The 14,753-nt window shown below is 38.3% G+C and overlaps 1 protein-coding gene across 6 annotated transcripts in view; it reads left to right on the top strand.

Moving 5' to 3' along the window:
• The first annotated feature begins 10,532 nt into the window (after positions 1-10,532).
• The window catches only part of mast4 (microtubule associated serine/threonine kinase family member 4), a 132,915-nt gene continuing 128,694 nt past the window's right edge, over positions 10,533-14,753 (top strand). For all 6 annotated transcript variants that reach the window (XM_049603477.1, XM_049603476.1, XM_049603475.1 and 3 more), the window contains exon 1: positions 10,533-11,095. In XM_049603477.1, coding sequence (XP_049459434.1) covers positions 10,868-11,095 — 228 coding nt within the window. In that variant the 5' untranslated portion in view covers positions 10,533-10,867. The remainder of the gene's footprint in view (positions 11,096-14,753) is intronic.

The raw sequence follows: 14,753 nt of genomic DNA, 5'->3' as shown, positions 1-14,753 counted from the left end.
ATTTCTCCTGTGTTTACTGTAACATGACGCTTTACATTGTTAATGAAATGCTTCGAAATGCTTCTGCACAATAAGACAGTTAGTTTGAATTTTATTAAAAGAAAAAGGTTATTCAAAGCAAGATATTAATTAAATGTAATTATGGAAGAAATTAACTTTATTTTTTAAGATTTTTGTTGAACTAATTATGGTTGGATGGAGTAAAAGAAGACAGCTACACAAATTATCATCAAATCAGTTCAGTCACGTGTGGTGTTTCTAAAAATTAAAATATGATCTCAAGCAAATTTCTGATGGTTTAAACTGCATGGCAGCAACACAGAACTGACAACAACTTTTCAATAATCACATGTGATCGAGATTTACATGGATGGTCCTGAAAATTAAACAACAAATACAGTCCGAGAGAATCCTCATTCAACTTTGACAAACTACACATTGTTTAAAAGCACAAAGTCTCATGATTGTGTCTGTGAAACCATTATAAGATCACAGAATCACTGCTACGGAAGTTGTTTGTTTTGCATACAAAACAAATCGTCAAATAAAAAAAAGATTAAAACTGTGAAAAAATAAATATGTAAATAAAAAAAGACAAGATAAAGGCTTTCATTTATACCATTGTTTGTGCCTCTGTAGATAAGCAGTCCGGGGACTTCCAGGGGTCCTTGAGTAAGTGAATCATTTCTTTTCACTATTTAAATTATTATAGAGTTGAGCCCATTTTGAGAAACAGTCACAGAAGGGACTATTCTGACCATAGGTTTCACTTCCTCTACTGTTATCTCCTCAACTGTTTCTCACAACAAGGCTATTATAGTTCAACTAAAATCAAACTAATAAGTAAAACTAGGTTTGAAAAAAAAAACATTTTAGTTAACTGAAAAAACTAGACATTAGGAGGAAAAAAATCTGAAACCATATTGTGTGTTTACAAAATAAACTAAGATAAATTAAAAATGTATAGGAAATACCTAAAGTTTTAGTCTTTGTCAATGAAGTCACACTTGTCTCCACAGTAACCATGAGGAGGCATTGGTGCATTAACACTGGGATGTCTACGTGACTGTGAGTCACTTACCTCCACAAAGTATTGTGTTATATTGTAATGCCTATTCTGAACTCCTTAAACCTTTCCTGTGACAAATACCCCCTGTCACGTAGTAAAAAGAATTAAAACCAATTCGAAATTAATAAAAACAAAACTAACATAAAAAAACATTTTTAAACGCTTTAAAAGCTAAACTGAAATGGCAAAGCCACTCTAGTGCTTCCTCCTAGTCTACTAAACTAAATTGAGAACAAAAATCAAAAACAAGGTAGAAATAAAAAGTACTGAAAAATACAAAACTGTGATAACTGTGGTTGACAAGTATAGAAGTCTAGCCTTAATCATATTTGATAACCCAGATCTTTTCACACAAAGGCCCCTGAAGTGAAATCTTATTAAACCAGGGTCTGTGACCTAAAGTGTATCAATTTAGAGGTTTTTGACACATGAAAGGTTGAGAGTCACAAACTTACTGACTGTTTGATAGAGGACTGGAGTCCCCTTGATCAGAATGGTAATGACAAGCAACATCCAGTTATCTGTATTCTCTCATTACCAAACAGTACCCCCCTGTGGAGAATCTGTGCAAGTTAGACTGAATGAAACATGAGAGACACATGCTGCATGCATACAGGATACTTAGTGCTGGGAGATGCAACAAATATGTAAGCATATTTTAAGATTAAAATTAAACATTGGTAAGAAGTTCTTTTTCATAAATAACAACAGGTCATATCTGAAGTTCACTGGTCCTTTTCTTTTAAGTGTTTTCCTTGAAAAAACTACTTTGTGATTTAGAGACAACCTAAACAAACATGTTAGTGTTTGTCTTTACTAATAAAAAGAAAGACAAAAAATGCTGAGACACAACAGTATTAGTATGTTGTAATTTTCACATTGATAATGGGCTATTAGTAGTGATTTATGGTAACATCTGTGAGTGGATATTTCAGTAAGATTACAGTTGAATTAAAGACACTTTTGGTTTTAAATGTCAGATTTATTTTGAAAGAACAAGACTAAAAGTGTACAGCCTTGCTCAGTGATGCACAGTGGTGCTTTGAGCTAAATGCTAGTGTTACTGTGCTCACAGTGACAATGCTGACATACTGAGGTTTAGAAGGTATATAATGTTTATCTTATTCACAATCTTGGTTGTTGAAATTTAGCATGGAAACATTTGCCAAGTAGCACCAAACACAAAAGTGAATCTGAGACTGATGGGATCATCACTGGTTTTGTAGGTTTTTGCACATTAACAGAAGTATTGGACACAATTAAATTTTGACCTGATGATGGCGCTAGATGAAAAGTCAAGGGATCATCCTTAGGCCTTTTACTGTTATATCATTCTGGGTATCATTTTAATGCGTCCTTAGTGTCATCCTTCTTTCTTATTTTTTCCTTTTTGTGTTATTTAGGATGTGAATAAAACATGTTTTGATTTGCCATTATACAGAGTACTTTTGTACCCAAGAGAAAAAAGGCAGGAGTAAACAGAGAGGTGACCCTTAGGTATCGCACTGAGCAAATGACATTTGCGGCAGTTTGAGCCTTTCAAAGTCAGCCTAAGGCTTAAGAACAGTTTCCACTGCAAGATATTCTGGAAAACATCCACTGAGAGGGAAGTGATTCAGGCAGCTTGGACTGATCAGTTATTTAGATAATGGCAACACACACTGCTGTAATTTAAAGGGACAGTTCACCCCCAAATCAAAAATGCATATATTTTCTCTTACCTGTAATGTTACTTATCAGTCTAGTTTTGGTATGAGTTGTGTTGGAGATATCAGCTATAGAGATGTCTGCCTTCTCTCCAATATAATGGAACTATATGGCACTCAGCTTGTGGTGCTCAAAGCACCAAAAAGATGCATTTGAAAAACTAAAAAGCAATGTCTCTTTCCACAAATCATGACCTGGTTACTCAAGATAATCCACTGACCTTGTTGTGAGCAGTTTTATGTTTGAACTACTTTCTTTCTACTGAATTACACTTGCCAACCGAATTGCTGAGCAGAAGGAAGTATGCATCTACTGCTAGCTAACCTAACACCACTGACCTAGCTAATGTTACAGCTCAGCTGAGGAGGACGCCATTAATGTTTGCATCTCGCGCGAGCAGGAGCCTCTCATCCCTGAGTAGATGCACGCTTCCTCCTGCATGGTGATACAGTTGGCAGGTGTAGTCTAGTAGCAAGAAATTAGTTCCTACATGAAACTGCTCACAACAAGCTCTGTGGATTATGTTAACATGATTTCTGGAAACAGACATTGCTGTTGAGGTTTTCCAATGTACTTTTTGCATTTTATTTTAGCACTTTGAACACCACAAGCTGAGTGCCATCTAGTTCCATTATATTTGAGAGAAGGCAGACATCTCTACACCTGCCAACACACACCCACAAAGTCTAAATGGATTTTTGATTGGGATGTGAAACTTACCTTTAAGTGTGAAATGAATGCTATTTCACTGTGTATCAGCTGTAAAGCCTAACTACTTCAAATTGGTGTTACAGATTTTAATAATAATAATTGCCCTCAAATGTATTAGTGGATAGATGAGATGAAAATTGCCCTTTAACCTGAATCAAAAGCCAAGGACAGCTTGTTGAGTTGCTTGTTTCTTTTAACCAGTTCCAGGGAAGGTTTGTGTTGATATTTCAGTGACAGAGAACACTTGTCAGTCATGAAGTTGATCCAGGCAACTGCAGAGTGATTATATCCACTGACAACGCCTCTAACACAAGCAAATGCCTACTGAGCCTCGCCAGACCAAGATAAGTAAAGTGACATTTCTAATATACTGAGTTCATTGGATATAATGCTTACGATGTTTACCATTTTAGTTTAGCATGATGATAAAAGCTGTTGAGAAAAACTGCTGTGAAAAACTGTTGTTTTTTACAGCAGTGTTGAGGCTGGGTATTGGGAGCGGTGAGCAGACATGCAAGGTAACAATTTAACACAGGATCTATAAATGTCAACACTTTCTCAGCCGTTGACACATCACATAGTAAACACCAGATCAAGAACTGGCTGGGTATAATGGCTCAACATCTCAGCACTTTGTTTACTTTATGGAGCTCAGTGTACCATGACTTAATGCTGTAGATAAGGATTATAAAAGGGGGAAGCTTTTTTTAGGTTCATGTGGAGACGGGGCTGAACAGTGAGGCGAGTATGTGCTGTTGACTGTAAACATGTTTTTGTTTTTTTTTTGACAATTTAGGCAGTATGTGTTGAGGTTTTAAACTGTACTGAACTGTATGCTCACCAACAAGGGTGTAATTTTGGTTTTAGAAGTGACACAATGACGAGAAAAGCTGAAATTGGTTATTGTGCCTTCCATAATGTTGGCAGTACATCAGAAAATCTAAATGCTGTGTTAACTGCTGCTAAGCTAATGCACTGACAAACTTGATATGAAGAGTTAACTTAAAAGAGGCTTTGCATCATTACTATAAAGAGAAGTGTACTTTATGGCCTTATATTGTGTTTTTAGGGTGACTTTGTCACATCTGTCCTGGGGCTACAGATAAAAAAAATGCCTCTTGTCTAACACTTGAATTTACAGCAATGTTTCTTGATGTGCACTGTCCCTGTAAAATAAACCCATAAATACTAACATTTGATTAACGTTTAGTTTTGTGTAACCATTTTTAGATCCCAGAATCACTGTGGCAAATGTTGCTTGTTTTGGAACATAACTGCATACAAAATGGATGGATTTATTAACAAGCCTACTGGGTGCGGGCCCAGATGCTCAAAGTGTCAGGGGCACCCTTGGCCTTCATGTGAAAAATGTCACACAAATTAACATGTACCGACCAGGAAGAGACTCAAAATGACCACAAAGAAACACAAAAAAACTACAAAGAGACACAGAAGGACAAGTTAAATGCAAAATAGCTGCAAAGAGACACACAATGACTCATAAGAGATGTGAAGCATCTATGAAGGGATTCAGAATGATTACAAAGAGACTCAAAATGACGACAAAGAAATATAACATGACTACAGAGAGACACAAAATGACTATAAATACATGTAAAACAGCTGCAAAGAGATACGCAACACACACAAAGAGACACAAAATGACCACAGAGACTCAAAATGATAACAAAAAAAGGAAAACATGGCAGATATCCTTGGACAGTTGCACAGACCTCCATATTATAGCCAGTGGTACCCTGACTGCTCTTAGATACCGAGATGAAATCCTCAGAGTGACTGTCAGACCTTACACTGGTGCAGTGGGCCCAGGGTTCCTCCTGATGCAGGACAATGCCCAGCATCATGTGGCCAGAGTGTGTAGGCAGTTCCTGAAGGCACTGATGCCATTGACTGGCCCTCTCATTTCCCTGACCTAAATCCAATAAGCACGTATGGGATGTTATGTATCGATGCATCTAACGCCACCAAATACTATCACAGTCTGTCCAGGAGCTCATTGATGCCCTGATCCAGGGACGGGACGAGATCCCCAGGACACCATGTGGGGGCCATACACACTACTGAGTCACATTATGAGTTGCCTGAGATTTCAATTTCTTACTTTGATTTTCTTTTTTTTTTTTAAATATTTTTTTGGGCATTTTGCCTCTAATGGACAGGACAGGTAAGCGTGAAAGGGGGAGAGAGAGAAGGGGGGATGACATGCAGCAAAGGGCCACAGGCTGGATTTGAACCCAGGCCGCTGCGGCAACAGCCTTGTACATGGGGCGCCTGCTCTACCACTAAGCCACCTACGCCCCTTACTTTGATTTTCAGTGCGATTTTGAATCCGGCCCTCAGTGGGTTGATGATTTTGGTTTCCACTGACTGTTGTTATGTCATTTTGTTCTCAACAAATTATACAGTGTACATCAGTAAAGATTTTCAACTTGAATAATTTGTTCATCAAGCTCTAAGGTGTGATTTTGGTGTTCCCACAATTTCACAAAGCACTGTAAAACACCCCCACAATATTAACTCAAAGAGGCACAAAACCATAAAGAGATGCACACAACTACAAAGGGATGCAAAACAAAGACAATAAGAGGCTAAACAACAATAAAGTATTTGTGTCTAGCTCATGGATGGATCAATAAATGGGCCTACTGGGCCTACTGGGTACAGTCCCAGGGACCCAAAGTATCAGGGCCCTGCCAGGCCTTCACCTGCAAAATGTCACTCAAATTAACCCATGCTGACCAGAAAGAGACTCAAAATGACCACAAAGAAACATAGAAAAACTACAAAGAGATGCAAAAAGTCCACAAAGACATGCAAAAGGACTACAAATAGGTGTAAAACAGTTGCAAAGAGACACAGAGACTCACTACGACTATGAAAAGGTACAACACAACCAAAAGGAAACACAAAATAAGCACAAAGAAACATGAAACAACCATGGAGACTCTAAATGACCACAAAGAGATGCAAAATGACCACAGAGACTCAAAAGAAAGATAAGCAAGATTATGACAGAAGGGGCAAAACAACCACAGAAACAAAAAGCTACAAAGAGACACCAAACCACAACACAAAGGGGCTAAATAACTATAAAGTCTGTATGTCTTGTTCTTATGTAGGAGAGGTGGTACGGTCTTGTGCATGTCTGTGCCCGGGGGCCCATTGTCTCACAATGAATCAGAAACAAAAGTCAAAATAAATAAATTAACAAAATTTATAAAAACCATGTTTGTGCCTCTGTACATTTATTTCTGTCTAACTCAGACTATTGTTGACGTTTTGAAAAAAAAAAAAATCTGCTAAGAGTTCCCTTTCAGAAGATCAGGACTGTAATGAAAAGGGTTCAACTGCATCACAATAGCTAAAGTACTACTTTATTCTGAGTATCACTGCCATAACTGTGGTGTCTTTTTGGGAGAATATCAATAGTATTGCAGTCTTTCTCTTTATACAGCACCAACACACTCCACTAATAATAATCCCAGTGGAAATGATGCCCTTGCTTATGAACACTCATCCATCAACTGAGTGACAGGATTAATGTGGTGGGAAATTTTGAGCAAACATTGGCAACCAAAAAGATGTTCTTTGGGTGTAGCCGCTGATATCATATGTGGGTGGAGTACAATACCAACAAAAGGCAGTAATGAAACATTCTCTGGTGGCTGGAGACCTTCCGTGACTTAACTCTTGCAAATGTGTTTCCAATTCGTTGGATTGAAGAGATGAAAGCTACAAATAATTTCCCCCCTCCTGTATGTTGCATGTGAACATGTTTAAGACCTGTTTACGAGCCCGGAGAAGGAAATCATTCATTCATTCATTCATCTTCTAATCGCGGGGGGGGCGTGGGGGGGGGGGGGGGCGCCGGGGCTGGAGCCTATCCCAGCTGACATCGGGCGAGACCTGGATAGGTCGCCAGACTATCACAGGGCTGACACATAGAGACAGACAACCATTCACGCTCACATTCACACCTACGGACAATTTAGAGTTATCAATTAACCTAGTCCCCAATCTGCATGTCTTTGGACTGTGGGAGGAAGCCGGAGTGCCCGGAGAGAACCCACACTGACACGGGGAGAACATGCAAACTCCCACGCCCGGGATCGAACCGACAACCCTCTTGCTGTGAGGTGAGAGTGCTAACCACCACACCACCGTGCCGCCCTAGAAGGAAATCAATCATAAATAAAGATCTATATAATAAATCGCTTCCTCTTGTGCTGCAGTGCCTTTGCCCCCTTCCTTTACTGTATAAGCCATGACAAAGTGGTTGAAATAACAGGCTAATTTCTAAATCATACAAATATAATATCTTTTTTTGTAATTTACAGTGATTTTTGTGCGAGTGTGGCATCATGCAGTCAGATATGATGATAAAACAACCGGTTTCATAAATCTGTTTAATTAATTAAAAAAGATGTTTTGTCAGCTGCAAAAAAAAAAAAAAAAGAAAAAAAGATGGAAGCTGAGAATGACGTAACTCCTTTCTCAATGTGTGCATTGTGAACCAAAATTAAAGATTTTACAATCAGTTATATTGATGCATATAGATGTTGATATTTTGTTTGTGCTTTACAAAAATAGCGAGGTCATATCATCTCTGGATCAGGAAATACAGTCACAACTTGAGAAATGGGTTAAAACTTTTTTTTTTTAAATTTAATTTTGCAACTAACAGAATAATTACTCATCCAGATGGTTAGGAGAGTCTCAAAGGACTCTGGGAGTTGCTTCAGAACAGCAGTAAGTGCGTGTGTTTACATGTTCATGATTTAGCAGTATCCTGGTTATGTGTTGTGCATGTAAACATCATATCCTGCTTTCTGAAACTTGGATAAGGCAATCAGAAGCAGAATCAGCTTTACTGGCCAAGAATGTGTACACATACAAGGAATCTGACTCTCTCTCACATACACACACAGTTGAAAGAACAGTATCCAAGAAGATAGACAGAATAGGCATACAGCTAAAAACAAGGATAACAAAGCTGAACAAAGACAGGTAAAACCACAGGTAAAAACGATACATTTAACTATAATGTACATACATGTAATTTAAAAAAATAGATTCGTAAATGAATATGTGTAAGAGGCAATAATGAACAACAATATACAATATCTAGACAAAGGGTAAACTGTTTCTGTAAATTGTTAACAAGAATACAATAGTGCAAGGGTGTGGAGTGCAGAGGTGGGTAGTAACTAGTTACATTTCCTCAGTTACATTTACTTGAGTAACTTTTTGGATAAACTGTACTTTTCAGAGTAGTTTTAATGCAAAATACTTTTTACACTTGAGTTATATTGTTTTAAAGCAACAATACTCTTACTTGAGTACAATATTTGGCTACTCTACCCACCTCTGATATATATATATATATATATATATATATATATACATACATATATGTACAGTATATATAAGAATATATTTATGTTTCTTGTGCCTTGATTTATGTTATGTTTGTAAAGATTTAACTTATTTTTGTTTTAGTTAAAGGGGTATCATTTAAAATACATGAATTTGCAGATGATTATTTTTGATTGATTGATTACATTCATGTTCTTATTTTACAAATAAATCAGATGTTACTCAACAGTTACTCAGTACTTGAGTAATTTTTTCACCAAATACTCTTTTACTCTTACTCAAGTAATTATTTGGATGACTACTTTTTACTTTTACTTGAGTAATATTGTTCTAAAGTATCAGTACTCTTACTTGAGTACAATATTTGGCTACTCTACCCACCTCTGGCAGAGTGCAAAGAGTGGTTAATGTTACAGGTTTCATGAAGTGGATGGTCATGCACAATATATGTAAATATGGATGTCTATACACAGTATATACATAGTCCTAAGACTTGTATTTGTACATGCATAGATATAGATTTAAGATAGATAGATTTAATAAATAAATGACCAAAATAAAAATGTGTATTTAAGCCATAATAAATTCATAATTTATAGCAGTGATGAAAGAAGTACTCAGATCTTTTACTCCAAATAATTAGCAATATCACACTGTTAAAGTACTGTACTACAAATAAAAAGCTACAAGCTACCTTGAAATGATTCTTTTTTATCTACATTCTGAGTGGGTTCTCTTCCACAGAGTATGTAATGTTTCTACAGTAGCCCAGAATGGACAAACCAAACATTGGCTCCAGACTGGGCCATTTGGGTTTTCATGCTGGCCACTGTAATTCTCCTACATGCTTGATGCACCGGAGTAGTTTCAGTCCTGCAACCTCACCACTAGATGCCACTAAATCCTACACACTGGACCTCTAAACTATGAAATATATGATTCATAATTTGTAGCAGTGGTGGAAGATGGACTCAAATCCTTTACTTTAAGAAGTAGCAATAACATACTGTGAAAATACTTATAACTTGTGAATAAAATCTGTTCAAAAGTAGGAGAATTTTGTAAACACATAAAGGAACACTTAATCCTTCAGTTCATCACATTTAAAATCATCAAATTTGGAGGTACATGGCTTTCACGGGTCAGAAAGGGTTTTAAAAAAATTGTAATTTGAAAGTAACTAAAGCTGTCAGACAAATGTAGTTGAGTAAAAAGTACAGTGTTTGTCTCTGAGGTTGAGTGTAGTAGCAGTATGAAGTTGTGTTGTAAGTACAAGTAACTCGAATTCATACTTAATCACAGTGTTTGTGTAAATTTATTCTACTTGGTCACAACCCAGTAGTGGTATCCTGGTTATGCTCAGTGTTTTTAGAGTACCCTGTCTGTGTTTTTGACATGTAAACATCATGTCCTGGTTTCAGAAACCTGGAAAAGGTCTTATAAAGCTGTTTCCACCCCCAAATGAACAATACTGAAAAAAAGTCCCACGCTGGAACCCAGTTGACCCCCTGGCGCAGACTGAGCACCTAAAGGTGATTAAAACTGCCTCTGTTTGGTTTGGGAGCTGCAGTGATCTGATTGGCCCGCCCCCGCACGTTGTGGGCGGGGTTTATTTTGGGGCTGCAGGCTCCACTAGAGCATTGTGAAAGCAGTGACAGCATGGACTCACGCTGCCTGGGGAGTAACGCGCCACAAAATCCAAACAGAGGCAACTTTTAACTCAAGTGGAGACCTCAGCCTGGCGTCCACACTGATATGAGACAGGGTCGATAAGTATTTTAGTATCACAGACTTTCCACGACGTCGTGACTTTGTTTTTACTCCGTCAAAAAAGTGGTATCCTTTTATGGGCGCGCGACTGTTAAGGAAAATGAACTCAGTGGACAGGTGCGTTGACAAGTCAATTAAAAGGTACGCTTTCTTTTGACGTCGCTTCTTTAAATTGGTGTCTTTGCTTTGAAATTGGTGGTGTAACCTGATAAAATGGAGAAAAATTATTTGGCTTGTGAAAGCGGCGAAAGTGAGTCGTCGTCCGGTTCTACCACCTTGTCCGAGGGAGAGGAAGAAATGACGCCTGCCCGCTTACTGGACATCAAAGTTTCTGGAGATGGAGATGATGAACACAACTCGGACTGTGAAAGTGTCAACGAAGTAGAGGACGACAAGGACACACCGAGGGATGAAGGAAGTGAGGAAGACGAAGACGAAAAGGTAAACACCAAAACTGCCACAAATTTGAACCGAAGATTCAAATTTTAGAGTTTGTACGAAGTGTGTGCTCATGTTAAATACAGAGCAGCCCACGGTCTGTCTGTCTGTCTGATGGTTAAAGAGAGTGGGCTACAGAATCACACAGCATGGCAGTAATCCTTTTAATCTCTTCAACACCTCTGAAAACAGTATTAATTTTACTCTCTCTGTCAAAATATTTGTAAACAACCACATGCACCAGCTCAGTGTCTGAGCTCACCTTTGGTTGGTTGCACATGTCATGGAGTCAGTGCAGCTCACAGTCTAAGTATAATTCATGCTGTGAGCTTCTTTGACTTCACCAACTCCAGTTACAAGTCACACTCATCAATGCATCATCTTTCAGGACAGTATGTGAAATGCTTCACTTCTAGTTTGCCATATGGGCACTGCCTATACATGTTATTTGATTGCCTAACTGTAGCTCCAATTTGTCGTATTACCATTACTTAACATATAAAGGCATTCCCCAAACACTCTTCCAACCGCCTTGATGAAAAAACGTTCCATTTGCTACTTGACAAAAAGATTTTAAATCTCTCTCCAAAATTGCACCTCTTTTTTCCCTGATCCAAACAAAGATGGTAGCCGGATATGATGTGTGTATCTTTGCTGAATTTGTACTGCTTGAACAAGAATAACAGTCCAGTACAACACATTCAAGGAATGCCAACTTCATGAAGTTTATGTTCAGTTTTTGTTGAAACTGTTTGTTGATTCATTGTTGTGGTTAGTTTGGAGGCTGCAGTTTGTGGTGCTGTTGAATTGTTTAGCATGTAATGAAGAAGTGTTTCTAATGTTTTGTCCGCCCCATTTATATCAATGAAGGTAGGCTAAATAACAGATGCAACACTCACCATAACACAACAGAATCTAATGGCACCACAAACAGCAGCCTCACTTTATCTCTTTAAGAAAATACCTTCATAACTGTAGTAAGTGTTGTGAGGGGGACTTGTTATGCTCATTGACAAGTTCATACTTGTATTTTGGGTTTCTGCCAGAACATGTTTACATTTTTTATTGCTCAAAAAAAAAACCACCTTAATTTTCTCATACTATCTTCCTAAGTTTACCTGTATTCATCCTCTGTCTGTAACTCTCCCTTTTATCACCTGTCTCTGTAAGCCCCTCTCCCTAAAAAGCCCAGTCTCTTCTGACTCGTCCGCGTTTCTGGATCTTCTGCATCTGCGCTCTCAGGCCCTGTCTACGCATGTACAAATATTTTTGAAAACAGATATTTTCCCCCTCTGCTTTAAAGAATAAGTCTGTCCACATACCTTTGTTTTACAAAATGCAAACACAACTCTAAACACTTGCATGCACGCGGTGTTCACACAGACAGAGTTGCTGCTGCAGAGCTGCCTGCTGCTCTGAATACTGTATTTCCCAAATTAAAAGTCTTCAACATTACCACACTGGTTTATTGAGGCATGCAAGCCTCTGCATTTTCAACTAGATGGTAAATATTTTACAATAAAAAGCCTCATGTTGACAAATGAATAGATTCTGCACGCAGAAAGGTTGTCAGAGGGTTTTATTTTGGAACAGAGACAAAATTATTGAGTTAAAAAGAAATATTTTTATGTTTTCATGTCTGTCACTGATATAAACATAAAACTGTGGTAAGAGGTGGTATGATGTCAGTATGATTATCAAAAGTCACTGACTATTTATGCTGAAAACTGACATTTCAAGTGGAAAAAGTAGATTTTCCGTAGCCGAGCCATGGCTGATCAGTGCTGCTCCAGTGGTCAGTGTGGCCCAGGGGTTAGATGTCTTTAGCAGTCTACCTTGCCACAACAGTAGTGAAGTGCATTGAGACTACTGGAGACCTCATCATCCCTGATTCCCGTTAAGGATAAAGAAGCTCACTAAAACATACAAGCTTGCGACATGCCAAATCTTTCCTTCCACTCCTCATTGACAACAAATCCCCCTCTGGAAAGTACCCCACTATCTGCTGCTTGGACTGGTTCTGATCCAAAACTACTGTTTCTGGTGGACTTTTAACTGACAAAGCCGAGGTGGAGCAAAGCCATTAGGTGTAGCAGAAACTTTGGCCAGGTTTAATATGAACATCTGACATTCTAACATTGATTATATGTATGACAGAAAATACAGAAACGCAATGTAGGTCCCCTTTAAACGACCTACTGGGTTTTTCAAAAATGGTTGGGTATTTATTTTCCAGAAAACTGGATGTTTAGCTCTGTGACTTGAATGTAATGAGTGGTACAGTACATGAGAGGCCCAAACAGGGGCTACTCACACTAATCTCGGAGAGTAGTGTGAAGTTATTGTGGTGTTTATTCAGGAAACAGATGGGGAAAATGAGGAAGACAAAATTCATGTCTCAGCCATTTTAATTTATATAATACTTTACATGGATGTTGTCTGCAGACTGGTTTGACTGGCTCGGATGAGCACAATGCAGTTTGCAAGGGTGTGTTTTGAGGTTTCAAGCGGCTACCTGACCTATAAACCTCTACCAAATCATAATATCATGCAGGATGACTTTAGGCAGGTGTGGCCAACTGTTATCCTTTCTAACTCCTATATAAGCATTAGGAGACTACAGAAGCTTGTGCAGCATTATCCATCTATTATTCCACACTGTTTTTCTTAGATGCAATGTTCCTATTACAGCAACAGGTAGCTACAGTAATCTGTACTTTTTGGCATGACACATAACCCTGTCATGGATCCAAAAACGAAACAATTGCTTAGTCATTGAAGTTGGAATTGCACAGACCTGCAGACAGGATCCACGTTGCATTTCCTGTAAGGACACGACAAATAGAGACCAAAAATGAAATACAACTAATTTCAATAATAGTCATGCTTTTGTTTCGCCACGCAACAATTGTTACATCAGTATTTGTAAGCATATCAGACTCTTCAGCATGCAGAGACATCCCGTGGAACAAACCCCCCGGAGGTGGTGTCATGTTTGCTAACACTGCAAGCATAACTAATTCAGTTAGGCTGAATAACAATGTGACAGTCCATTAGCTAAATAGAGCTGAGATATCACAGACGCATGAAAGGACTAATACTGGTCTCTTATTTCATTCCCAGTTAAAGTGAACTATTCTAAACCATTGTACTGGATATATTTGACTGAAATATGCTTCCTTTTTGGAAAGGAAATGCAGTGTAATTTTCCAAAAATAATTTTACTAAAATTAAACAAAATTTTAACATATTTTAAAAGTAAGAGCCAAAGTGGCACGGATTGGATGAACTCCGTGCCCTTTTCTCCTGTTCCCTTTTGAAATGTCAGTTTGAATATAATTGAAAACCAGTGACCTCTCTGACGCTGGCCACAGGGGGGAGATGTAATTTGACCTGTTATACTGCACTGGCCAAAGCACCACAAAGCAGGAAAGGTGACCTGCTAGTGAAGAGCAGCCTTCCAGTGGTATTACTACAGGGTTAATCAGGGAATCCCGACCTTTGACCTATGTCTTGCTGCTGTTGAGTTAAAGAAGGAAAGTCTTCTGAGAACTCGCATGACATCAACTTTCCAGACTTAGCATCGTGCGGCATTTCAAGGACTGAGATACCACTAAGGTGGTGCTGCATGCCGTTTTCACAGTGTTTGTCAAATGCCTAT

Source organism: Epinephelus fuscoguttatus, linkage group LG18 (assembly GCF_011397635.1).
Source record: "Epinephelus fuscoguttatus linkage group LG18, E.fuscoguttatus.final_Chr_v1".
Classification (NCBI taxonomy): Eukaryota; Metazoa; Chordata; class Actinopteri; order Perciformes; family Serranidae; genus Epinephelus; species Epinephelus fuscoguttatus.
The sequence above is the reverse complement of the archived record's forward strand: the minus strand, read 5'-3'. Positions and strand labels throughout refer to the sequence as shown.